Source organism: Budorcas taxicolor, chromosome 1, assembly GCF_023091745.1.
Source record: "Budorcas taxicolor isolate Tak-1 chromosome 1, Takin1.1, whole genome shotgun sequence".
Taxonomy (NCBI): Eukaryota; Metazoa; Chordata; class Mammalia; order Artiodactyla; family Bovidae; genus Budorcas; species Budorcas taxicolor.
In genome coordinates, this window is record NC_068910.1 from 12365752 (window position 1) to 12393750 (window position 27999).

The 27999-nt window shown below is 39.5% G+C and overlaps 1 protein-coding gene and 1 non-coding gene across 3 annotated transcripts; one reads left to right on the forward strand and one right to left on the reverse strand.

Annotated features, from left to right (window-relative positions):
- Positions 1–12: 12 nt before the first annotated feature.
- On the reverse strand, positions 13–27999 carry NEK4 (NIMA related kinase 4). 2 transcript variants are annotated; one of them, XM_052638060.1, is made up of 15 exons: positions 27735–27999; positions 22738–23004; positions 21609–21806; positions 21309–21416; positions 18648–18802; positions 17053–17194; positions 14459–14866; positions 12215–12364; positions 11542–11691; positions 10513–10579; positions 9651–9757; positions 8457–8545; positions 5263–5468; positions 4712–4845; positions 13–128 (listed from the first exon to the last, which is right to left on the reverse strand). In XM_052638060.1, the coding sequence occupies exons 1-15, from the start codon at positions 27825–27827 to the stop codon at positions 36–38; spliced, it is 2367 nt and encodes a 788-aa protein (XP_052494020.1). In that variant the 5' UTR covers positions 27828–27999; the 3' UTR covers positions 13–35. The 2 variants fall into 2 exon arrangements, with proteins under 2 accessions (XP_052494020.1, XP_052494014.1); XM_052638054.1 differs by having other exon boundaries at positions 5260–5468.
- Positions 19380–19505, forward strand: LOC128058484 (U6atac minor spliceosomal RNA). Its single transcript, XR_008200485.1, has one exon. It is a non-coding gene; the product is annotated as a U6atac minor spliceosomal RNA (small nuclear RNA).

Below are 27999 nucleotides of genomic sequence, written 5' to 3' on the forward strand. Positions count from 1 at the left end.
AATCATTTTATTCTGGCAGCATATTAGATAAATTCTCAAAAATTCACATTTTCTTCAAAAAATTTTAACTGGCGAGCCTTCACACTGTAAGTCACATACTTTTCACCCATGTGCTCCTGCAAATGTACCTATTTGGGGGGAAACATAAAAAAATCAGTATATAGTAGAAAAAATATTTCTATAGTCTTAAAAGGGGTATTCTAAGCCACAATACCAAGGGTGGAAACCTTATGGGAGAATACATAGCTATAGTTATGTTTACATAAAAATGTAAAACATCAAGATATCAAAAAATAAAGTCATAAGAAATACAAGATACAAGGAATTATACATTAACAAAAGGATCAATACAGCAGGAAGATATAATAATTATAAGCAATTATGCACCTAATAACAGATGATTGAAATATATGATGCCAAACTTAACAGAATTAAAGGAAAAAGTAGTTCTACAAATAATAGTTGGAAACTTCAATACACACTCTCAGTAATGGACAGCACAACCAGACAGAAGATAAGAAAACAGAAGACTTGAAAAATGAAAAAACTAACTAGATCTAACAGACATATAAGAAACATTCTACCCAAGAATAATAGGATACACATTCTTCTCAAGTGCACAAGAAACATTTCCCAGTAGAGACATATATAGTAGGCCACAAATTATGTCTCAATAGACTAAAAAGACAGATACACATACAAAGTATCTTCTCTGACCAAAACAGGATGAAGTTAGAAACCCATAACAGAAGGAAACTAGAAAACTCACTCATTGATGGAAATTAAACAACACACTCCAGTGCACCAAAGGAAAAAAAAAAAAAATCACAAAGGAAACTTAAGATACTTAGAGGCAAATGACTTATGCGATGCACCAAAAGCAACGCTAAGGAGACAATTTATAGCTATAAAGGCTTATGTCAAAAAAGAAAAAGATTTCAAGTCAACAACCTAACTTTATAACCTAAAGTAGTAGAAAAAGAACAAGTTAAAAGTAGCCAAAGGAAGGAAATAATAAAGATTAGAGCTGAGAAGAATATAACAGAGAACAGAAAATTAGAGAAAAATCAATAAAACAAAAAGTTGGTTCTCAGAAGGTGAACAAAATTGACAAACCTTTAGCTATACTAAGGAAAAAAAAAAGACTCAAATTACTAAAATCTGAAATGGATTTGGGACATTACCACCACTCTAATGAAATGAAATGAAAAGGATTCTAAGGGAATACTATGAACAATTGTATGCCAACAAGTCGCATAATCTAGACAAAATGGACAAATTCCAAGAAACATAAAACCTATCAAAACTGAATCACGAAGAAATAGAAAATCTGAGAATACCATAACTAGCAAGGAAACTGAATCAGTAATCTAAACCTGCTAACAAGGAAAGGTGCTGGAACTTTGCTGCTGAATTCTGCCAAACATGTGGACAGGAACTGTTTTCAGCCCTTCTCAAATTCTTCCGACAGTTAAGGAGGAGGGAGCACTTTCTGGCTCATTCATGAGGCCAGCATTTCCCTGGTGCTAGGGCCAGACAGGGAGACTATAGGAAAAGAAAAATATAAACATATATCCCTTATGACCACTGATGTAAAAAACTTCAACAAAATACTAGATGATTACGATATTCATGAGAGATACTGGTTTTATGTTTCTTTCATGTTAGTGTCCTTGTTGGGTTTTGACATCACAGTTCTGGTTTTCTGGAGAAATGGAAAATGTCCTTCTTTTTCTGTTTCTAAGGAATTTGTGTAGGATTTGTGTTATTTCTTCCTTAGATGATTGGAAGAATTCCCCAGCAAAGCCATCTGGGCCTGAAGTTTTCTTTACAGGAGAGTTTTACTTTTTCTAGATGCAACGTTTAGGCTTTGTATCAAGGCTTAGTTAAATTCATAGACACAGATGTTAGAATGGTGACTCCCAGGAGCTGGTAGGGAAAACGGGGAGTTTTTGCTTAACTGGTACAGAGTTTCAGTTTTGCGAAATGAAAGTACTTCTAGAAATGGATGGGTAATGTTTGCACAATTATGTAAAACATACTTAAGGCCACTGAGTTCAGTTCAGTTGCTCAGTTGTGTCTGACTCTTTGTGACCCCATGGACTGCAGCACTGAACCAAATACTTAAAAATGGTTAAAATGATAAATTTGAAGTTACGTGTATTTTACTATGATTAAAAAACCAGCATGTGTATAATGCACTGTTGAACCTATAGAGAAATGTAACATATTTACGGAATTAAACAACAGACTCCTAAACAACCATCCTTATAGAAATAAAAAAGATTAAAAAGGATTTCTATTAATAATTGCCAATTGGTGGCTCAGACGGTGAAGTGTCTATCTACAATGCGGGAGACCTGGGTTCGATCCCTGAGTCGGGAAGATCCCCTGGAGAAGGAAATGGCAATCCACGCCAGTACTATAGCCTGGAAAATCCCATAGACAGAGGAGCTTGGTAGGCTACAGTCCATGGGGTCGCAAAGAGTCGGACATGACTGAGCGACTTCACTAGTGTCACTATGATAACTTTGCTTTTGAACTGTGGTGTTGGAGAAGACTCTTGAGAGTCCCTTGGACTGCTAGGAGATCCAACCAGTCCATTCTAAAGGAGATCAGTCCTGGGTGTTCTTTGGAAGGAATGATGCTGAAGCTGAAACTCCAATACTTTGGCCACCTCATGCAAAGAGTTGACTCACTGGAAAAGACTCTGATGCTGGGAGGGATTGGGGTCAGGAGGAGAAGGGGACGACAGAAGATGAGGTGGCTGGATGGCATCACTGACTGGATGGATGTAAGTTTGAGTGAACTCCGGGAGTTGGTGATGGACAGGGAGGCCTGGCGTGCTACAATTCATGGGGTCGCAAAGAGTCGGACATGACTGAGTGACTGAACTGATGGATAACTTAGTTGAAATGGACAAATTCCAAGAAAGACACAGATTTTAGAAACAGAAGAACAATCTGAATATAGTAAGGCACTGAATTCACTAACAAAAAACTACTCACAAAGAAAAGCCCAAGGACTTGCCTGGTGGTCCAGTAGTTAAGACTCCATCCACAATCCCCAATCCTTGGTTGGGGAACTTAGATCCCACATGCCGTGCAAGATGGCCAAAAGAGATATATATATATATATATATATATATATATATACACACACACACACACGTTATATATACATATATATACAGACATATATGTGACTAAACACTAAACACATATGTGTTTAGTCACTCAGTCGTGTCAGACTCTTTGCGACCCCATAGACTGTAGCCCACCAGGCTCCTCTTGGAATTCTCCTCCATGGGAATTCTCCAGGCAAGAATACTGGAGTGGGTTGCCATGCCCTCCTCCAGGGGATCTTCCCAACCCAGGGATCAAACCCAGGTTTTCCGCATTGCAGGCAGATTTTTTACCATCTGAGCCACCAGGGAAGCCCACACATATATTCATATATATAAGAAAAGCCCAGGCCCAGATCCCAGATAGTCTCATTGGTGAATTCTATCGCAAACATTTCAAAAAGAATTAACACCAGTTCTTCACTAATTCTTCCCCCAGAAAATGAGGGAACATGCCCCAACTCATTCTGAGGCGAGTATTGCCCTGATAACAAAACCAATAAAAAATATCACAAGGAAAGAAAACTGAAGGCCAATATCATGTGAACACCAACACAAAAACGCTCAACAAAATACTGGAAACATGACTCTAGTAACATCTAAGAAGCAGTATAGACCATGACCAAGTGGGATTTATCTCAGGAATATAAGGATGGTTTAACATCCAAAAACAGATTAATGTAACATACCACATTAAAAAAAAACAAAAACCAAAAACCACAAACATGATCACCTAAATCACCTAAATAGAAAGCATTTGACACACCTAACACCTTGTCATGATAAAAACACTCAGCAAACCAGAAATAGATGGGACCTTCACCCCAAAAATATAAAATACCATAGTGAATAAAACAAAATAAAATTAAAATAAAATCCTTAAAAAAAGGGGGCGACCTTCTTCAACCTGAAAAAGAATATCTAAAAACTGATAGTTAACATCATAATTAATAAAGACTGCTGCATCTAAGATCAGAAACAAGATAAGGATGTTTATTCTCACCACTTCTATTCAACATTGTACTGGAGGTTCTAGCCAGGGCAATGTGATTCAGCAATTTCCACCCCTAGGAAGATACCCAAGAAAAACGAAAACATATGTCCACACAAAAACTTGTACACAAATGTTCATAACATTATTCACAATAGGCAGTAAGTGGCAACAATCTAAGTGTCCATCACCTGGTGAGCAGAAAAGCACATGTGCCACAGCCACGTTCAGCCATGTGGAAGAGTGAGTTTCCCATGTGCTACAACATGGGTCAATCTTGAAAACATACGCTAAATGAAGGAAATCAATCACAAAAGACCACATAGCTTTTTACAATTCTACTTCAGTGAAATGTCCAGAATAGCAAGTCCACAGAGAGAGAAATATCAGTGGCTGTTTAGAGGTGAAGGGCCTAGAGGACAATGGGGAACAACTACCAGTGGGTACAGGGGCTCTTCCGGGAGTAATTAAATGTTCTAACGTTGACTTCGGTGGCAAATGGGTAAAATGTATAGTTTTGTTAATTATAATCCAAAAGGCCAGTACAAAAATTCCATAGCATAAGCAGCTGACACAGCTAAAGTTTGGATACTCACCTCTCTTTCCAATTCATCCTCCTCTTCCAAAATATCATACACCTGCTCTAAAAGCTGAATCCCCAGGCCCCGAATTACATCAGCTCTTAAGACTTCAACTATTCTTCTGATTTTTTCAGAACCTGGCATGATAGCTAAAAAGCAACAACAGGGGAAAATGAACTTTCACCACTTCAGCAGGAACACAATGATTTTTTTAAAAAATCTTGTCATGTTAAGATTCTTTTCACTTTGACAAGAGTTTGGTTTAATGATGTCATGTATTTTTAATGACTGAACTTATGCTTCATATCTCAGTACCATCTCCTAAAACTAAAAACTACAATTGTCTACTTTGAAGAAAATGAAAAACTCCAAACGTACTTATTTACATTTATTGTTAAAAATAAAATTTCATGCAACTTTTCAGGAGCACAACTATTACATAAAATAAGATGTATTTTTACGGAAATAATTTAAAAAAAAAATTGCAAACATTAGAGCCTTAGTTTGATACATTTCTCCAGTGAACATGTGCTCTCCAGTTTGGTGTAAAACAATAAACTGACCACCTGAAGGTAGCTGTTTAAAATGGAGTTCCTCTGCCTCTTCTGCAACTTTCCCATGAAGTATTAGCGTGTCCCGATACTTCCGATGAAGTTTAAATTCTGACCCTGGATCTGGTACTGGGAGGTCTTCATAGCTCTCTTTAGAGTCCAGCTTCAGAGTCTGAGTCATCAATTGTACCAAGTCAGTCATTTCATTTGTATGACCTTTACTGGGAAGAAAAGAAAAAAAAAATGCTTCATGACAATTTTTCACTGGAAATTAAGAAGTTCAGCTTCCCAGTGAACAAGTAAGTTCTTACAGACAGACCCCTCCACAAATAAGTATAAACTCTGGACAAAATACAAAAGTTAACTATGAGGGCAATGGAGAATGTATAAAATTTACAAACAGATTCTGGAGGGGAGTTAATACTTCTAGCCTAAGGACAGGCCATAGGGAGCTAAAATACAAAAAAAAAAAAGCCCACAGTCTCTTACCTGCAGAACCAGGTACCAGAGTTCAAGACCACCACTGCCAATAGAAAGTAAGTAAAGAGTCTTGGAAAGGAGAGAGCCAGAAAGAGAAGGCCCCTGTGTCTGTGTATAAATTCTGCCCAACTATTTCTAAGTAATTTAACTATATACAAGCACAAAGTTCAAGAATATTTAAAGAAAGATAAAAATATCAGCACCTAAAGGGATAAAATTAACAATGTCTGGAATCGAGTCAAAAATACCAGATATCCAAAGCAGGAAAACAGCACACAATTGTGAAGAAAAAAAATCAATTAATAGCTACTAAGTTGCTAAGTCACTTGAGTCATGTCCGACTCTGTGCAACCCCATAGACGGCAGCCCACCAGGCTCCCCTGTCCCTGGGATTCTCCAGGCAAGAACAATGGAGTGGGTTGCCATTTCCTTCTCCAATGCATGAAAATGAAAAGTGAAAGTGAAGTCGCTCAGTCGTGTCCGACTCTTAGTGACCCCATGGAGCCTTCCAGGCTCCTCCGTCCATGGGATTTTCCAGGCAAGAGTACTGGAGTGGGGTGCCATTGCCTTCTCCTCAATTAATAGAAACAGATCCAAAGTGACACAAGTGACACTTAGTAAACAAAGGACATTAAAGAGGTTATTAAAAATTTATTCCATATGACCAACATAGAGGGAGCATTAGCATGTTAAGGAAAGGCAATGAAGTTATAAATAAGACCCAAACTGAACTACAAATGATAAGTACAATGTGTTCAATACATCAGATGGGATTAACAAATTAGATACTGCAGAAGAAAAGATTAGTAAACTTAAAGAGAGAGCAATAGAATCTATAAAAAATGGAACAGATGGGAATTCCTGGCAGTCCAGTGGTTAGGACACTGTGCTTTCACTGCCAAAGGGTGCAGGTTCGATCCCTGGTCAGGGAACTTAGATCCCACAAGTTAAGCGGCATGACCAAGAAAAAAAAAAGAGGGGGGTGGTACGGGGGATAGAGAAAAAAAAGTCTAAAAAAAAAATGAAAATCATCAGTGAGCTGTGGGATAACTTTCAGTTCAGTTCAGTTCAGTTCAGTCGCTCAGTCGTGTCTGCCTCTTTGTGACCCCATGGACTGCAGCATGTCAGGCCTCCCTGTCCATCGCCAATTCTAATATACATGTAGGATGCTCAGGAGGGCAGGAGGGGGTCCAAAAAAATATTTGAAGAAATAATGGCCAAACTGATGAAAATAATGGCCAAATTGATTAAAACTAAACCCACAGATCTAAAAAGACATTTTATAAGAATTCTGAATGAAAACCAGATGTGTGCACTGAAAGAGAACTTTAGTCCCAGCACATACCAAAACCATTTACAACATTATTAACGATAGTACTGTAGGTCTGAATGCTGTTATAAATGTGTATTTAAAATGAATTCACAAACAAATGGCACTTGAGCAAACTTATAAGCTTTTGCACAGCAAAGGAAACCATAAAAAAAGAACAGATTAACCTACAGATTAGGGGAAAATATCTGCAAACAATGTGACCAACAAGGGATTCATTTCCAAAATACATAAACAGCTCATACAATTCAATAATAACAACAACAAAACCCAAAAGAAAAATGGGTAGAAGACCAAAATAGACATTTCTTTAAGGAAGGGATACAGATGGTCAACAGGCATATGAAAAGATGTTCATCATTGCTAATTATTACAGAAATGAAAACAAAACTATGATACCACCTAACACCAGTCAGAATGGCCATCATTAAAAAGTATGAGTGAGTGAGTGAAGTCGCTCAGTTGTGTCCGACTCTTTGCAACCCCACGGACTGTAGCCCACCAGGCTCCTCCATCCATGGGATTCTCCAGGCAAGAGTACTGAAGTGGGGTGCCATTTCCTTCTGCATGAAAAAGTATACCTATAATAAATGTTGGAGAGGGTGTAGAGAAAAGGGAACTCTCTTACACTGTTGGTAGAAATGTAAACTGGTGCAGCCACTGTGGAAAACAGTATGGAGGTTCCTCAAAAAACTAAAAATAGAGTTGCCGTGTGATCCAACAATCCCACTCCTAGGCATATACCTAGACAAAACTATAATTCAGAAAGATACATGTACCCTCATGTCCAAAGCAGCACTGTTTACAGTAGCCGTGGCATGGAGGCAATCTAGACGTCCACTGAGATGAACAGACCAAGAAGATGCAAGATAGTTACTGAGCCATTGAAAAGAAGGAAATAATGCCATCTGAAGCAATATGAATGGCTTATCATACTAAGTGAAGTAAGCCAAAAGGGAAAGACAAATACCATATGACATCACTCACTTGTGAAACCTAAAATACGACACAAACGAACATACCTGGGAAACAGAAACAGACTCCAAGACAGGGAGCAGACGTGTGGCTGCCACAGGGGCAGGGGCTGTGGGAGGGGAGGACTAGGAGTTTGAGCTTAGTAGATGTGAACTAACACATAGGGTGGATAAACAAGCATGGACATATAGGATGGATTACTACCGTCTAGCTCAGGGAACTATAGTCTATTCCTGTGGTAAACCGTAGTGGAAAAGAATGTGAGAAAGAATGTACATACGTATCACTGAGTGACTTTGCTGTACATCAGAAATTAACAAATATTGTAAATTAACTATACATCAATAAAAAATTTTTAAGTTAAAGATAAAATGAATTCAAATAGAACCAATTTATGAAGGGAGATAAAAAGATAAGAACTTACCCTTCCCTGGAATCCCCATCTGATTTATCAGTTGAACTTGTAGAAGAACTTAACTCATCCTCTGAGAGACACTGGGTGAGTTTCCTTTCCTATTAATTTTGTGTGGAAAAACAAAATTTCACATGGAAACACAACCAGAATGTAACACATGGAACAGTCTTAGATGCAATGTCTAGACACACGGTGCACTCAGATTCAATAAAAGCAGAACTACTGGGCAGAAAAATCGAAGTTACTTCACCAAGTCGTGTCCTACGTCACCCACGACGTTCAGAAGCGAGCCCTAAAGAGCACCAAGGTGAAGTGTTATAAGGTCTGGGAAAGCTTCAGCTATGAGGACGAGAGGGGACAAACAATTCTGGTGTTTCAACTTTTAAGCAGAGGGCTGGTACCATAAGGAATGTTAGTATTTAAACAAGACAGAATGCCACTTAAATTAAAAGTAACCTCAGTTTGCTCACATATGAGACTCTTTGTTAAATGTTTAAAAGGATTACCAGATATAATTATACACAAATGTTACAACTTTGGAAAACAGAGAGGACTATCTTAATTAATGAAACAACTAAATCATAGACTATAGTTAAAGGAAAAACAAAAATCATTAAAGGACAGGAAGTTTCCTTTTTTAAAAAAATAATTATATGCTCCTAGAAATAATGTCAAAAACTGGAATACAGAAAATTGAATAATTATTCTCAGGGTATGAATTATCACACAGAAAAGTGAATGTGGGTTGAACACCTTGCAATTACACATTCTGCCACCAGATGGTGCTCCTATATCATCCCTCGGCCAAAAACTAAGGTACTTCAACACAAAAGGGAAACAAAGGAAGAATCAGCCAGCGAGACTAAAATCTGGCCAGGTCGTTTGGTATATTACAGAGCAGTATAAGTAAAGTGTTGCCGAGTGGAAGACATTTGGAAGTTTTATTTAAAAGACTACCTATGAAAGATATTAACTAGGCTGCCAGGTGTTTACAAGAATGCCTGAAAAATTCAAACCCTTAATGAAGCAAAATAAATTATTTTAATTATTATTGATCGGTTCTTTTCTCTATTAGAGGAAGCGTGAAAGATGTAACTTAAGTAGCACTGTTCCAGAAGTAGAGCTGGCACATATGAGGATTGCCATAGTAGGCTTGCCAGATGTAGACACGTCCACCTTTTCCCCTGGGACTATGTAATGTACCTGAGCAACACTGCAGTTGGAAGACGTCCTTCGAGCAGGGCTGAGGTGGTCTTCCTGTGGTTTCGCTGGTCCCGCTGGACCCAGAGAAGCTCTCCTCACTGTAGGGCCTGAAAAAAGTGACCACCCCCAGCAGTTCTTTGTGGTGGACTGACCTCAACAGAAGAGCGCTTTGTACTGGGGTATGGAAGATACCAAAGCAAGGGCCAGCCTAAAGAAACTCAGACAGCATAGTCATCATCATTCTGGTGCTGGGGACACCTCAGCTCAAATCTCAGCTCCAGGTCTGTAAGTGCTGTAACTCTGGACAAGTTACTTAACCCCTCTGACCCTCAGTCTCCTCAGCTAAAAAATATGAAATGAGAAAATGCCCTCAAAATGCTTACCATAATGTTTGAGACACTGTCAGCATTCAATAAATGGAAACTGCTAGAATATGTTGTCTTTAGATAACAGCAATAAGAATAATCGCAGCCCTCAGCCCAGGGCAGCACCATTCTCCTGGCTTCCTCTCTCTGTTCCTGAGAAGAGAGCACTTCCTTGACCAACAGACTCTAAACATGGAAACAAATTAAACTCTCGCTTGACTGCTTTCCTGTCTGAAATTTCCCAGGCGTTACTGCCATTCAAAGCCCTCTTGCTCTCTTTTTAGTACCCTTCTTCCTTTTAATAACACAAGTTCCAGATCCAATACTATGCTCATTTTTAAAAGGCTTGACTAGGAAATTTCAAAAATTCTTCTGAATTAGTTTCCCAAATGGATTACTGATACTAGAAATTCCTAACGCCTCACAATCAGTCCAGTGCTGTGTCTGTGAGCCACACCAATAGCCTCCATTAGATGAAGGAAACAGAATAACTTTACCTGAGGGGAAGATGTCTTCCTGTGACTGCTTAAGTCGCCTCCTCTCTCTTGCTGATAATGGTCGGTCCTTTTAAAGAAAGTACGAGTTACTTCCATTCCTACTCACTATCCTTTTTCCTTTTTGGGGGCCAAGCCACACAGCATGCAGGATCTAAGTTCCCTGAACAGGAATCAAAGCCGCACGCCCTGCATTGGACGTGGAGTCGTAACCGCTGGACCACCAGGGAAGTTTTCCCTATTCACTCTTCTTATAACACCTGCAATATAGGACATATCGTCCGGCAATACAGGAGAGAGCACAGCACAAACCCTTAAGGAGTGTCCCTTGTTTTCATTTTTAAAACTGACTCATATACGTATGCACCTTTGGCTGCAATGGGCCTCCACTGCTGTGCGGGCTTCCCTCTAGCTGCAGTGAGCGGGGGCTACTCTCTGGCTGTGTTACACGGGCTTCTCACTGCGGCAGCTTCTCTTGTTGCAGAGCATAGGTTCTAGGGCTCACAGGCTTCAACTGCTGTGACACAGAGGCGCATGGGCTTCAGCAGTTGCGGCACACAGGCTTAGCTGCCCTATGGCATGTGGAATCTTCCCGGACCAGGGATCGGATCCATGTCCCCCACATTGGCAGGCTAATTCTGAACCACTGGACTACTTCCGTGAAGGGAAGTCTGGAGTGTCCACTTGAAACTAGTTCACATCAGGGTTACAACTACTTGCTAGGATGATTAGAGCCCTCGTTTCTAGGAAGAACTCATCTGTCTAAGGGGAAATGGGAATTCTGCTTTCCTACACTCAGAATCTACTTGGTCTCCTTAATTAACTAGACGGGACCAGCTCTGGAATGATAGAATCTGTCCAGTTCAATGAAAGTTTCTGTTGAGAATCACAAATTTGCACTTTCCAGTGTCTGGCAAAAAGCAGACCTAAGATATTTTCATGTAAAACCTCACAATATAAGCAGGGTTTATTTTACCAAAAAGCTTTATAATAAGGTTTTTTTAAAAAAATCCAACATATACTCTCACAAACCTTTGATGATGCTATCTCACTGCCCCTCGAACTGTCCACAGATCCAGTGACCACTCTACTTTGGTTTTCAGCATCTTTTTGTGTTGATGTGCTTTCCATCTTTCCAACAGTGGGACGAGAAGGCAAAAGGCAAGGCGGACTCTCTTGGAACTTAAATAATTAACAAAGGGGGGGAGATTATAAATTTCATATACTATCCACCTGCAAAGGTCGCCTGTGGGTACATTTATGTATTTGTCAGTGATTCCCTCTCAGAACTTTAAAACATTGAATTTTGGCGGGAAAGAAACTCAGCCAAAAGTGAATGACCACTTAAGAAACCATACAGAGAGGGTGCCTGTGAAAGTTACTTCCAGAAATGAGAGGGTGACACGATCTCATGCAGAGGTTGAGGGAGAAACTATTCATTAACATGACATAGGAGGAATCAGAGATTTATCTTTGTCGGCCTGTTCCTTTAACTCTCAAAATGAACTGTTCACCCTTGTTGGAGAAGGTAAAATTCTTACTTTGCTTCCAACTCACTGACATTTAATAATTAATACTTAGCATTTCTACCTTTCTCTGTATGTTCCTCAGATTTTGTATGTATCTTATGGGCAAATCATTCTAAATAGAAATGTGTTTCACAAGAGGAAGCACAGTGACTTATTCCAAAAAGATCTCTGCTGACCTGTCTCTTTTCCCCACTGTGCTCAGCGTGTTCTCTTTTCTTCTGCCGCCGCTGTCGAGACTGGGAAGGTTCAGACCCAGAGCTGTGTGGCTGTAAAGCTCGGTGGATTCTGTTCTGTTTTCCTGTAACACATTCACCAGCAACTTGATCCTTAAAAATAGAAAAATGGAATAAACAAACAAACAAAAAAACCAAAGTAGAATAGTAGAAAAGTAGAAACAGTCTTTTGAACTCCTAAATGGCCAAACCCTCCATCTCTATTTTTAAAATTAAAAATGAAAGCAGGAACTGTCTTTCTCAAAATGAATGCTTATTTTCAGTGTTGATAGGCAAAGACAAAATGCTGGCATCAGTTATCTATGTATTCTGGGTTTTCTTCTCTTTTCCCAACTAAAAATAATTTTTTCAGTTACTCAGATTGTTATAACCTGAAACTTCTGATCTTCAATAAAAAATCTTTTTATAAATTTTAATAGGTTTTCTATTCAGAAAACTAACAAATGTTTTTAATATACACATACTTCCTAAGTAAACATTAGTTATGTGGATGTCCTCTGTAAACACCATGAAAACACCAAGAGTTTGGATTTAGATGGAGTCACATCTCCCTGAACCTTTGTTTCCTCATCTACAAATGGGTACAATGCTTCACACTGATCATGTGAATACTGGAGGATTAGAGGAGACTAGGCACTATAATACTTAAGACCATATCTAGCACATATTAGATGCTCAGAAATCAGAAGCAATTTCTAGCAGTAGTAAAGATAAAATAAATTAACTTTTAAATTATAAAGATCACCAAGGACTTGATATTTTATTTGGATAGCTTGTTTGAGAAACCAAACATTAAAATAAAATAGCTTCTTACATTAATTTTTAATTTTTAACTATCAGAATATCTAAGTTTTCAAGAAGATGGACACTGGTAATCAAATGTCATTTAATCAACACATTTTTATCAAAAATCCCACTATGTGGCACATTTTGGAAAGAAAAAGGAACAATGTGATATGCTAGCTAAACAAGGATGTTACGTGTTAGTCGCTCAGTTGGGTCTGACTCTTGGTGACCCTACGGGCTATGGACCACCAGGCTCCTCTGTCCATGGAATTCTCTAGGCAAGAATACTAGAGTGGGTAGTCATTCACTTCTCCAGGTGACCTTCCCAACCTAGAGATCAAATCACGGTCTCCTGCATTGCAGGCAGATTCTTTACCATCTGAGCCAACAGGGCCCAGATAATAAAAAATGAGTGACTGAATTCTTAAAAGTGAAATAAATATTTCTCTGCTGGTATTAAGTGTAGAATATTTAAAGCTTACACATACAAGAGTAACTGTTCAAATGAATTAAAGAGTTTTTCCATGAAATCCAATTGGTCTTAAAAAAAAGTCTTCCACTGTTATCAACAACAATATAATAATAACAACAACAAAAAAGAAATGCCAGACATGAAATTCTATCAAGCAAAATAAAAAACCCTGCCCTCTAAAGCCTGATGTAAGAAACACATTTATCAGGAACAAAACAAGAATATCAATTCTTATCACTTTTATTCAACAATGTACTAGAGGTTCTAGCCAGGGCAATTAGACAAGAAAAAAGAAAGTAGGAAATACAGATTAAAAAGAAAAAAGGATCTCAATTTGTAGATGATGTGATATTGTATTCAGAAAATTCTGAGAACTACATTATTAAAAGGTTATTAAACCAATAAATGAGTTAAGCAAGGCTGTAGGATAAAAATTGAATATATAAAAATGAATACTATTTCTATACCAAGCAATATACACTATGAAAATGAAATTATGAAAACAATTCCATTTACAATAGAATCAGAATTTAACAAAAAAAGTACAAGACTGGGACTTTCCTGGTGGCCCAATGGTTGAGAGCCTGCCTTCCCATTCAGGGGACACGGGTTCAATCGCTAATCAGGGAACTAAGACCCCACATCCTGGCATTCTTTCTACCCACAGTTGCCCATTCACTTGGAAGACTAAAGACGAACGATGCAGAAATGGAACAAAACACAGAACTGCAGGAGAATTGCAAGTGCCCTATAACAGGGCAAAGAAGGGATCTAAGAATTCCTCAGGTCCTATCCTTTGGTTCGGTTACATGTAAACTCTTACATGGAAATAACAGATTTTCCTTAAAGCACAAGAACACAACCCACATCTTTGTAACTGCACTGCTCAATCCTCTCTCTGAAACCAACACCTTGCGCATGTCACTCACCTGGTCTTTTGGTAAATTTTGGTCTTTGTTCAGGGGCGGCAGAGGCTTCACTGGGTCTTTCCTTTCTCCAGTGACATAGTGAGAGGACGATGTGGGAATTCGGTTTCCAGGTAGAGCACTGGATTTACTGTTCTCCTGTGACATCTCCTTTACTTGAGAAATATTACATTTACCTTCCAGTTCATTAGAGGCATCTAGGGGTCGTGGTGGATTCTCTTGAACTAAGCCGTCATTCACTGAGTTCCTCCTCTCTGAAGGTAAGATGTCAATATGCACCCTACTGATTGTGGCTGGTGAGTCTGCAGTATTGCTTACGTCTGGTTTGTAGGTGCAGTCTTTCAGACTTGTGGGTATCTTCAAGGGGCCAAGGACTACAGGTTTCTCCTGGAACAAACATTTGTCTTCACCCTGAGTGAAAACATGCTTCCAAGTTATTATATACACCACATAAAAAATTTAACTCCAAATGGTGCTGCAAGTTCCTCAGGAAGTTAAACATGGAATAATCATAAGGCCCAACAATCCCACTCCAAGGTATATGCCCCCAAAACTAAAAGTACAGACTCAAACAGGTATTTCTACACCAATGTTTGTAGCAGCAGTATTCACAATGGCAAAAAGATGAAACAATCCAAATGGCCATTAGCAGGTGAATGATTAAATAAATATGGTGTATACATATAATGAAATATCATAAAGCCATAGAAAGGAATGCAGTTCTGATAACATGCTACAATATGAATAATCTTTGAAAACTTGCTAAGTGGAATAAACTAGGAGCTAGACATAGAGGAAAACATGTGTATGATTCCATTTATATGAGGCACCTAAAATAGGCAAATTCAGAGACAGAAAGTAGGTTTCTGTCTGCCAGGGTTACCGGAGTTTGGGAGTAGGAGCGTCAGGGAACAGCATTTCTGTTTGGAATGATGAAAGGTCTTGGAAGATATGGTGAATGGCAGCAAAACATTGTGAATGTAATAAAGACTACTGAACTGTATGCTTTAACATGGTACCAAATGAAATTAATTGGTTAAAAATGGTATAAATGGCAAATTTTACATTACATATGTAGGAGACGCAGGTTCGATCCCTGGGTTGGGAAAATCCCCTGGAGAAGGAAATAGCAACCCACTTGAGTATTCTTGCTTGGGAAATCCCATGGACAGAGGAGCCTGGTGGGCTACAGTCCATGGGGTCACAGAGAGTTGGACACAACTTAGCAATTAAACAACAAATATTTTATGATAATACAAAATTGTGAATGGATCAATATGTAAATATATGAGCTAAAACTACAAAAATCCTATAAGCAAACACAGGCATATATCTTCATGACCTTGGATTTGGCAAGGGATTCTTAGATATGAGTATGGGCAACAAAAGAAAAAATATATATCAGACATCATCAAAAAAAATTGAAAATTGTGCATAAGAGTGTATTATCTATCAAGATATTGAAAGGATAACCTATAAAACAGAAGGAGATATTTCTAAATCATATATCTAATGAGGGTCTAGTATTCATACTATAGAAAGAACTCTTAGGACTCAACCATAAAAAAAAAATCCAATTAAAAAATGGGCAAAGGACTTAATAGATATTTCTCCAAAGAAGGCTTTCAAATGGCCAAAAAGTTCTATATCATTAGTCAAGGGCAAATCAAAATTACAATAACATACCACTTCACATCCACTAGGATGGCTAGAATTGGAAAAATAGAAAATAATAAGAGCTGGTGAAGTTGAACAGAAATTGGATTTCTCAGGAATTGCTGGTAAAAATGTAAAATGAAACACTAAGGAAAAACAGTAAGGTCATTCCTCAAAAAGTTAAACATCGGATTACCATATGATCCAGCAATTCCTTTCCTAGATATTATACCCAAAAGAATTAAAAACAGATACTCAAACAAATATTGTACACAAGTGTTCACAGCAATAGCCAAAAGATGAAAACAACCCAATACCTACCAGTGAATGAATGGATAAACAAATTGTGGTATACCAATACAATGGAGTACTACTCAGACATAACAATAAATGAAGTATTGATACATGCTACCTGGATGAACCTCAAAAACATGTTAAATGAAAGAAGCCAGATACAAAAGTTTACATATTGTATGATTCCATTTATATCAAGTATTCAGAACAGGCAAACCCGTACAAACAGAAGACACACTGGTGTTTTATGGGGACTGGACAGAGCAGGGAATAAGCAGTGACAATTTAATGAGTACGGGGTTTCCTCCTGGGTGGTGAAACTGTTTTGGAATGATGTGACGGAGGTGACGGCTACACAGTACTGTGACTATAATGAATGCAATTAACTGTTCACTGTGAAATGGTTAATTTTATTTCATATAAATTTCACCTCAATTAAAAAAAACCTTCTTAAAGTTATTACAGCACTGACTTCACAAACATTTTATTAATAATAGGTATTTGATTACTTCCCCAGTATTCCTTCTTTATACTATAAAACTAACAGAAATCTAATGAAACTTAATCATTTCACACAGAATAACTAGCTTAGATAACCTATCATTTTAATAATTTCTAGAACTCATATCCTTTAAAAAGATACATACCACTACATATGTCTTGAAGCTCTCAGAAGAGTGTGGTTGAGGGTGAGCTACTTCATGACTTAATTCAGGCTTTCCAGGAACCACTGCATCCACAGGCTTGGATTTAGAGTCACCATTTTTAACATTATTTTTGGAGGTTTTTCTTTATGAGGAAGAAAGAAGAAAAAGTTATTATTAATACAATGAAGTTTAAAGGTTTCTATATATGTGAGGAAATGTGCATACATGTTACAACTCCTTTATAGAACTTCTTTTTTTTTTTCCTTCTTTTCTTTTTTGGCCACACCACATAGCTTGCAAGATCTTAGTTCCCCGGCAAGAGACAGAACCTGGGCCTCCTGCAGTGGACGTCTGGAATCCTAACCACTGGACTGGCAGGGAATTCCCATATAACTGCTCCTTTTATGGAGAAGAGTCTTCTAAAAACCAGGGAGCATTCAACAAAACACTTGACCAGTAACCTCCGAAAACAATGACGGTCATGAAAAACAAAGAAACTAAGAAACTGTCAGAGACCCAAGTTGACTAAAGAGAGATGAGGAGTAATATGGTATGCTGGACTGGATCCTGAAGCAAAAAGAAGGGCATTAGTAGAAAAACTGGTGAAAGCCAAATAAAGTCTGTAGTTTAGTCAACATCAGATACTGATGCTTTCTTGGTTCTGACAAATGTACCATGGTAATATAGATGTTGATAGGGGAACTGAGTGAGGGTTATATAGAAGCTCTCTGCTTTATCTCTGCAACTTTTCTGTAAATATAACACTGTTCTAAAATTTTACATCTATGAAAAACTGCCTCACAGTTAGAAATACCAGGATTATTTTCATCTTCAATTTTCATGTTTATAATAACACACAACTGCTTTGCCAAGTTTAAAAGTAAAAATGATTAGTATACTCAGCCTTCACTTGCAGAATAAATGTTTACAGGAATAATATCCCCAACTGTTTTACAATGGAGCTAAACCTTTGGAGAATTCAAGGAGAGCCTGAAGACCAAAGGTACAGAAGGCCAAAGGTCTGCTGGTGGTAAATTATAGGTAATGTAAACAAAAATATGGTCCTCCTTTATTCCCTGGGGCCTCTCTAACATTGCCTCCAAATTAACAAGTCAAAAGGTAGAGACTGTGAAGGTCTGGTCCAGCTCTAAGTCCTAGATCCTGAACAGCTATTTAGCGAAGGTAGGACCTGCAAGTCAAAGAATTCTATATGAGTGAAGAAGGAACCTTATAAAAGCCCTATGAAATTTGAGTGCTATTTTTTAAATGCGACTATTATCTTACACAGCACATAATGTAATAGGCTTCTTAGATGATCTGTCATTTTAATATGATTTGTAAAACATACATCCTTTTAAAGGACTCATACTCAATACGCTTTGGAACTCTCAAAGGAATGCGAAAGTGATTCCTCCAATGGTTTTCCAGATTTCTGAGTTTACCAATTAAGCAAATCTCAACACTTGTTTTAATCATGCAACTCTACTTCAAGTTTTTAAAAAACTCACCATAAATTCTCACACAGGAAAATTATAAAAACCACCCTCTTTTATTCCATCTATTTAGCCCAGCTATTTGCAAGGGAAATATCTTACGCCTTCGTGGCCTCCAGAAACAAGGATATTTGGCGTTTTATGTAAGGCTGCCTCAAGATGCTCCTCACAGAAGGTCTTTCTTCAGGTCTCTTGCTCAGCATAGTTCTTATCAGTTCTGCCAGCTCTGGGCTGTAATCTTTTGGCATCGGTGGCAGCTACAAAGAGAAATCAAACCACAGGGATGACTAACAGTCTTAAGAAAAGTAAAAGACAGTAGAGATTTCCCAATGTACATTTTTAAAAATCATTAATAACCAGCCTATTAGTTTACAGGAAGCTGACCTGGCATTTTGGTTATAACAGCAAGTTGTACAATTTATCTTTCAAACCAGCAATTCCATTTGAGGACTGTCTCCTTTATAAACAAGAGCATGAGTTCCTAAAGATTTAGATGCCAGGATATCCATTTCAGTGTTGTTCTTGTAATAGTGAATGACTGGAAACAACATAAATGGCCATCCATAGGGTACTTGAGGAATAGAGTATGGGGTGTGTGTGTGTGTGTCTGACGTAAATGGCTACCCATAGGGTACTTGAGGAATAGAGTATGGTGTGTGTGTGTGTGTGCGTGCATGCATGTGCACTCAGCCATGTCCAACTCTTTGCAACCCCACAGACTGTAGCCCACCAGGCTCCTCTGTCCATGGGACTTCCCAGGCAAGAATACTGCAGTGAGTTGCTATTTCCTACTCCAGGGAAATCTTCCGGATCCAGAGATTAAACCTGCGTCTCGTGTTGTATGAAAGGAGAGAGGGTTAGCACTCCCCTTGACAAGGATGGAAGAGGCTCTCAGGCCTGACAACACGCATACGGTTAAGGCATTGCCACCTACTTCGTGGCATCTAACCACTGTTTTTCCATTTCACGCCAGTCAGAATGGCTGCTATCCAAAACTCTACAAGCAATAAATGCTGCAGAGGGTGTGGAGAAAAGAGAACCCTCTTACATCGTTGGTGGGAATGAAACTAGTACAGCCACTATGGAGAACAGTGTGGGGATTCCTTAAAAAACTGGAAATAGAACTGCCATATGACCCAGGAATCCCACTGCTGATACACACTGAGGAAACCAGAATTGAAAGAGACACGTGTACCCCAATGTTCACTGCAGCACTGTTCATAATAGCCAGGACATGGAAGCAACCTAGATGTCCATCAGCAGACGAATGGATAAGAAAGCTGTGGTACATATACACAATGGAGTATTACTCAGCCATTAAAAAGAATACATTTGAATCAGTTCTAATGAGGTGGATGAAACTGGAGCCTATTATACAGAGTGAAGTAAGCCATAAAGAAAAACACCAATATAGTATACTAATGCATATATATGGAATTTAGAAAGATGGTAATGATAATCCTGTATGCAAGATAGCAAAAGAGACACAGATGTATAGAACAGTCTTTTTGACTCTGTGGGAGAGGGTGAGGGTGGGATGATTTGGGAGAATGGAATTGAAACATCTTTAATGCCATACGTGAAACGAATCACCAGTCCAGGATTGATGCATGAGACAGGGTGCTCAGGGCTGGTGCACTGGGACGACCCAGAGGGATGGTATGGGGAGGTAGGTGGAAGGGGGGTTCAGGATGGGGAACTCGTGTGCACCTGTGGCAGGTTCATGTTGATGTATGGCAAAACCAATACAATACTGTAAAGTAATTAGCCTCCAATTAAAATAAATAAATTTATATGAAAAATAAATTTTAAAAATAAAATAAAATAAACCTGTGTCTCTTGCATCTCCTGCACTGGCAGGTGGATTCTTTACCACTAGTGCCACCTGGGAAGTCCCATACCCTCCTAATAAAATACCAGGTAGCCTTTAAAAAAATAAAAGATTTACAGATACCAACCTGGAAAGATGTCCCTCATATGTTAAGTCAGAAAAGCGGGTTGTGTATTAACAGTGTGTGTAGCCTGATTTCACTTCAGTTACTTTTTTAAACATACATACCCAGAGCAAAGTCTGTATAAAGACAAGGAAAGCCAGGAAGGTTATGCAACAAATGGTCACCAATGGTTATATCCAAGGAATGGAAATGGATAATAAGAGAGAAATTTCACCCCTCTCCTTTTTGGTTCTTTAGTGGAATTATTAAGTAGTGGACGTAAAAAGCAAATTTTACTTTTTATGTGTTTTTTAATTTTTTTTTTCAAATTAAAACATTGAATGTGTCTTGGTATAATATTAAAATCAGTAAGTGATTCACAGCCTCAAACCTTAAAGGTGTGTGGATGCCTGACACTGCAGACAGCAACAAGCCTCATGAAATTCATATAGAAGGTTTGTCACTCTAACATCTGTTCAGTGATTATAACAGGAACAAGTTCAGACAGAGTAGACTCATTGTAAATGGGATTCATTTACCCATAAGGTACTTAGGAGACACTACCAATAGCCTCAGGGCATCTGCACATCCTAAGGCTATAAGGTTGCGGTTTTCAAGAAGCCAATTCTTCAGACCCACTCAGCCACCTTAAATTAATATCAAGGAAAGATCAGTTCCTTCTCCTATAGTTCAACCTTCCCCACACATGTGACCCACAATTCTTAACTATCCACCCAATTATCCCTTTTACAAGTAGCTACTTTCAAAGTTAGATTAAATTAACCTTGCTCCGTATATTAAAAACAATTAGTTCCAAAACATTCTTTACCTTTCCTTCAATAATCCGATAAACTAAAGAATTCATGTCTTTTGCATTGAAAGCATGCTTCAGGGTGGCCATTTCATAAACACAGCATCCCAGAGCCCAAACATCAGACTAGAAAAAAAAAATTAGTAAATGGTGAAATATCAGAATGCCTTATTTACATTTTCCTCTTTGAAAAAAAAAAAGACATTTTCCTTAAATTAATTCACAGAGAATTCTTCTGACTTACTATTCTGATGGATTCTAAAATTATGAATACTGCCCTACAGACAAGGTGAGCTGGCAGAAACAGCCCAATCCTACCTTGTAGTTGTAGGGTTTGTTTGAAAACAGTTCAGGGCTCATATAGTACGGTGTGCCAATGAGGGTGCTAGCCATGTCACAGTGGTTCTCAAGCACTCGGGCAATTCCAAGGTCACCCACTTTGATGATATTTGTTCTTGTCAGGAAGACATTTTGGGTTTTTAGATCTCGGTGGAGGATGTGTTTTTCATGTAAATACTGAAGAAAAAGAACATTGTATTCAATATAAATACACTTGTCAACTTATTTTTGACTTCTTATATATCATCAACAATTCTGTAAGTTAAAGAGCCTTAGTTACCTACACATCAAAACATATTGCTTTATAGTCTGTAAACAAAAGGTCTAATTTACAGCTTTCCAAAGTAAGAAATTAAGTTCTGTGCATTAATTTGCCCAACTTCCTTCACAATTGTTCCCTGGCGCCTTGACAGTCATACCACCTAGCATTATATGGACTCAGTTAAAAAGCATGCTTTCAAACTGCCATTGAAGGTAGACAACTTAGACAAATCAGATGAACATTCCTCTCAGGCTCATGAAATCTTCAGGTTAGTAATGTTAAACAACATCACTTTTATTTTAGAGTGAAAAAACTTATATTTAAACTGGACAAGTAAATTCGGGACAAGTCAGACTAGTCCCAGAGTGACATTTCATGAACAGTCTCACTTTTGAAAATACGTATATTAAAACACAAACGTATTTCACATTTCTACTAATTCTGCCACAGCAGAGTTAAAGCCCAAAGCCCCAGAGTTTAGGCACATTAATTAGCTCAACCACCATTCAGTACGACACAGCTGACCAACAGATAACAAACAAGGTCATTCTTCGGTTTTTCTCAATTAAGGGCCCTTAAAATGGATTTTGCTATAATATTTAAATGAAAAGAGAACTATCTTCCCCAACCATCAGATAAAATCCATGTCTGCTTCAATATAGTATTTACTTATTCAGAAATATTCCAATGCTAAAGCAAGAGGGACTAGGTCATCATAAATGGAGTTTTTAAACATTTTTTCTTTTTTTTCATGAATAAATCTGGGGAATCATTTCCCTAAAAATCCCCCCCAGCCATCCTTCTGTCACCTTGGAGCAAGTGAAATGCTCTGAATCCCAACAGTACCTGCAGAGCCATGGCGATCTGAACAAACCACTCCACCACCTGACTCTCAGGCAGAAGCCTCCCTTCCTGCTCTTTGAGCTTTCGGTACAGATCACCTCCTTCACAGAAGCCCATGACGATGTACAGCAAACCATCCCCACCCTCCCACGACTCCTTGTAGGTGACAATGTTGGGATGCTTCAGCTGAGACAAGAGCTGAGCTTCCTGTTCAGCAGCTCGCCGCTCTCGGCTGGAGGCATTTCGGAGGTTCAGCTTTTTGATGACATACTGCAAAGAAAACACATGTTTTTACAATATGGAAACAAACATACAGTATTATAGATTCAAACATATTTAAGGTGTCTCCTAAGTGTCCTCAAAAACAACCTTGTGGAGACTGCTACATAACCTATTTATTATTCACAAAGCACTAAATTGGGGAAAACATTTGTTATCATTAACGATACTTTTTACAGGTTAGACTTAGAGCAGGGTACGGGGTCACAAAAAAATTTATACTTTCCATCTGCATTTTACAATTTCATTAGTGGCTAAAAAATGAGTCCACATTAATATACCACTGAATCAATCATAAAATCTGTAGAAGAGATTCTTTAACCTCTTAGTTCCTCCTACAAAGGTGCATAGAATATGACTTGAATATACATCTGCAGACAGAATGGGTCCATGGATTGCATTAGATTCTCAAAGGGATCCACGGTCCAATAAGGCTAAAAATCACTTATCCTCAATGTCCAAAACCACTCTTACTTAAAAATAAAAAAGTCAATGTCCTTCAGCACCTAATACATTGCCCTCGATCAACTGATATACTAAACAATTCATTATTCAACAAACACCATAAATGTGTTTTGCAAAATGTAAACTACTGCTCAAATGTGACGTGCTATTATTACTGCCAATATCGCATCCTCAGCTGAAAAAATCCCCAGTCCTCACTGCCCAATGAATAAATCTCTTCTGCCTGCACTGGTGTTCCAGGCAGAGTGACCAGCACCTGAAACAAGGCAAAATAGGCAAGAGGACCTTATACTTATGGGGACATCTCCTCCCAGTTTGTGTGGGGCAGTCACATTGTCCTGGTGTAATTATTAATAGTGCCCCCTTTCAGTTTTCAAATTGTCCCAATTTGTCCCAATACATTACATGCTTATCTTTTTTATAAACCACAATAAAGAACTGGTTCATTATCCTGAGGGTACCGGGATAAAGCGCAACATTAGAGGCACGTTTTAGAATGCTCATTGAGACTGTAATGAAAGTGATGAATTGGAGAAGGGGAAGTATAATGGCAGGGAGGACAAGCCGGAGGCTATGGCCACAGCTTAACTAGAAATAATGATGTCCTGGATGGGAAAGGTACCCGTGGAGATGAAAAGAGGCCAGCTGGCTTAGTGGACAGACAAATAAGGTGGTGGGAATGAGGGAAGGGAAAGGGGGATCCCAGAATGATTCCCACGTGTTCAGCCTGGGCAACAGGATGGTTGGTGGTGCTACTCCCTGAAATGGGGACCGGGAGAGCAGGTTTGGAGGAAAGGTAATAAGCTGAGTTTTAAGAGTTCAGTGGTCTCCAGGTCAGATGGAGTATGGGGCCCTTCACCGAAAGAGAAATCATTTCAGTTCAGTCACTCAGTTGTGTCCGACTCTTTGCGACCCCATGGACTGCAGCATGACAGGCTTCCCTGTTCATCACCAACTCCCGGAGTTTACTCAAACTCATGTCCATCAAGTTGGTGATGCGATCCAACCACCGAATCCTCTGTTGTCCCCTCCTTCTGCCTTCAATATTTCCCAGCATCAGGGTCTTTTCAAATGAGTCAGTTCTTCCCATCAGGTGGCCAAAGTATTGGAGATTCAGCTTTAGCATCAGTCTTTCCAATGAATATTCAGGATTTCCTTTAGGATGGACTGGTTGGATCTCTGAGGAGTCTAAGGGACTCTCAAGAGTCTTCTCCAATACCACAGTTCAAAAACATCAATTATTCAGCGCTTAGCTTTCTTTATAGTCCAACTCTCACATCCATACCGGAGAAGGCAATGGCACCCCACTCCAGTATTCTTGCCTGGAAAATCCCATGGACGGAGGAGCCTAGTAGGCTGCAGTCCATGGAGTCACTAAGAGTCAGATACAACTGAGCGACTTCACTTTCACATTTCACTTTCATGCACTGAAGAAGGAAATCACAACCTACCCCAGTGTTCTTGCCTGGAGAATCCCAGGGGGAGCCCAGTGGGCTGCCATCTATGGGGTCACAGAGTCGAACACGGCTGACACGACTTAGCAGCAGCAGCAGCAGCACATCCACACATGACTACTGGAAAAACCATAGCCTTGACTAGACTGACCTTTGCTGGCAAAGTAATGTCTCTGCTTTTAAACATGCTGTCTAGGTTGGTCATAACTTTTCTTCCAAGGAGTAAACGTCTTTTAATTTCATGGCTGCAATCACCATCTGCAGTGATTTTGGGTCCCCCCAAAATAAAGTGTGTCACTGTTTCCACTGTTTCCCCATCTATTTGCCATGAAGTGAGGGGACCAGATACCATGATCTTAGTTTTCTGAATGTTGAGTTTTCAGCCAACTTTTTCACTCTCCTCTTTCACTTGCATCAAGAGGCTTTTTAGTTCTTTGCTTTCTGTCATAAGGGTAGTATAATTTGCATATCTGAGGTTATTGATATTTCTCTCAGCAATCTTGATTTCAGCCTATGCTTCATCAAGCCTGGCATACTCATGATGTACTCTGCATGTAAGTTAAACAAGCAGGGTGACAATATACAGCCTTGATGTACTCCTTTCCCAATTTGGAACCAGTCTGTTGTTCCATGTCCAGTTCTAACTGTTGCTTCTTGACCTGCATACAGATTACTCAGGAGGCAGGTAAGGTGGTCTGGCAGCCCCATCTCTTTCAGAATTTTCCACAGTTTGTTGTGATCCACAAGTCAAAGGCTTTGGCATAGTCAATAAAGCAGAAATAGATGTTTTTCTGGAACTCTCTTGCTTTTTCCATGATCCAACAGATATTGGCAATTTGATCTCTGGTTCCTCGGCCTTCTCTAAATCCAGCTTGAACATCTGAAAGTTCACAGTTCACATACTGTTGAAGCCTGGCTTGGAGAATTTTGAGAATTACTCTGCTAGCATGTGAGATGAGTGCAATTGTGCAATAGTTTGAGCATTCTTTGGCATTGCCTTTCTTTGGAACTGGAATGAAAACTGAACTTTTCCAGTCCTGTGGCCATTGCTGAGTTATCCAAATTTGCTGGCATATTGAGTGCAGGACTTTTACAGCATCTTTTAGGATTTGGAAGAGCTCAACTGGAATTCCATCACCTCCACTAGCTTTGCTCAAAGTGATGCTTCCTAAGGCCCACTTGGCTTCGCATTCCAGGATGTCTGGCTCTAGGTGAGTGATCACACCATCTTGGTTATCTGGGTCGTGAAGATCTTTTTGTATCATTCTGTGTATTCTTGCCACCTCTTAATATCTTCTGTTTCTGTTAGGTCCATACCATTTCTGTCCTTTATTGTGCCCATCTTTGCATGAAATATTCCCTTGGTAGCTCTAATTTTCTTGAAGAAATCTCTAGTCTTTCCCATTCTATTGTTTTCCTCTGTTTCTTTGCACTGATCACTGAGGAAGGCTTTATCTCTCCTTGATATTCTTTCGAACTCTGTGTTCAAATGAGTATAGCTTTCCTTTTCTCCTTTGCCTTTCACTTCTCTTCTTTTCACAGCTATTTGTAAGGCCTACTCAGACAACCATTCTGACTTTTTGCATCAGGAGATGGCAAGAGTGAACATCAACATTTTAGGAATCAGTGAACTAAAATGGACTGGAATGGGTGAATTTAACTCAGATGACCATTATACCTACTACTGTGGGCAAGAATCCCTTAGAAGAAATGGAGTAGCCCTCACAGTCAACAAGAGTCTGAAATGCAGTAGTTGGATGCAATCTCAAAAATGACAGAATGATCTGTTAGTTTCCAAGGCAAATCATTCAATATCAGGGTAACCCAAGTCTATGCCCTGACCAATAATGCTGAAGAAGCTGAAGCTAACCAGATCTATGAAGACCTACAAGATCTTCTACAACTAACACCCAAAAAAGATGTCCTTTTCATTATAGGGGACTGGAATGCAAAAGTAGGAAGTCAAGAAATATCTGGAGTAACAGGCAAATTTGGCCTTGGAGTACAAAACAAAGCCGATCAAAGGGCTAACAGAGAATGCACTGGTCACAGTAAACACTCTCTTCCAACAACACAAGAGAAGATGCTACACATGGACATCACCAGATGGTCAACACAGAAATCAAATTGATTATATTCTTTGCAACCAAAGATGGAGAAGCTCTATACAGTCAGCAAAAACAAGACCGGGAGCTGATTGTGGCTCAGATCATGAACTCCTTATTGCCAAATTCAGACTTAAATTGAATAAATAGGGAAAACCACTAGACCATTCAGGTATGACCTAAATCAAATCCCCTACAATTATACAGTGGAAGTCACACATAGATTCAAGGTATAAGATCTGATAGACAAGAGTGCCTGAAGAACTATGGATAGAGGTTTGTGACATTGTACAGGAGGCAGGGATCGAGACCATCCCCAAGAAACAGAAATGCAAAAAGGCAAAATGGCTGTCTGAAGAGGCCTTACAAATAGCTGAGAAAAGAAGAGGAATACTTGCCAGGAATACTTGCCTTTAGGTCCTGGGAAGGGATGCTCTCACAGAACTAAGGAAAGTTGGGGGAAAGTGTGCAGATTAAGAAAGCCAACTACGACTACAAAGAGAATGCCAGGGAGTTCGGGGCGCATATGACAGGAAGGGCTGTCCTAGTCTTGATGGTCTGGGACGACTTTCCTGAGGAAGTACCATCCGAGGTGCGAGGTGCGGCCCCTTCACACAAGCGGGGCCCAGCCCTTGGATGGCGCCTTCGGCGAATCCCTGCCTGCCCCCTTCCCTTGCCGGGCCCCAACTCCGCCGACCTGCCTGCCGTCCCGCCGGTGCCTCACAAGCGTCACCTCCCCATAGCTGCCTTTGCCCACGACACGCAGGTAGCAGTAGGCGGTCAGGGGCATGATCCTGGCGCGGACCCACAGTCGGGATGCGGCGGCAGAGGCGGCAGAGGCGGCGAGCGGCGGCGGGAGACTCCACTCATGCCCGAGAGGATGTGGTACCCGCGGCCGCTGAGGCGCCCCTGCCCGGGCGCCAGAGCGGAGGCCCGACCCACCGCGACGCCGCTGCCATAGC

Excerpts from the sequence above, each read along its gene's own strand:
- NEK4 (XM_052638054.1), bottom strand. The coding sequence starts at position 27,827 with ATGCCCCTGACCGCCTACTGCTACCTGCGTGTCGTGGGCAAAGGCAGC. Across the intron at positions 21,807-22,737 it reads AGATCGCCATGGCTCTGCAG|TATTTACATGAAAAACACAT; the intron begins GTACTGTTGGGA and ends CTTTTTCTTCAG. Across the intron at positions 129-4,711 it reads AGGATGAATTGGAAAGAGAG|GTACATTTGCAGGAGCACAT; the intron begins GTGAGTATCCAA and ends CCCCCCAAATAG.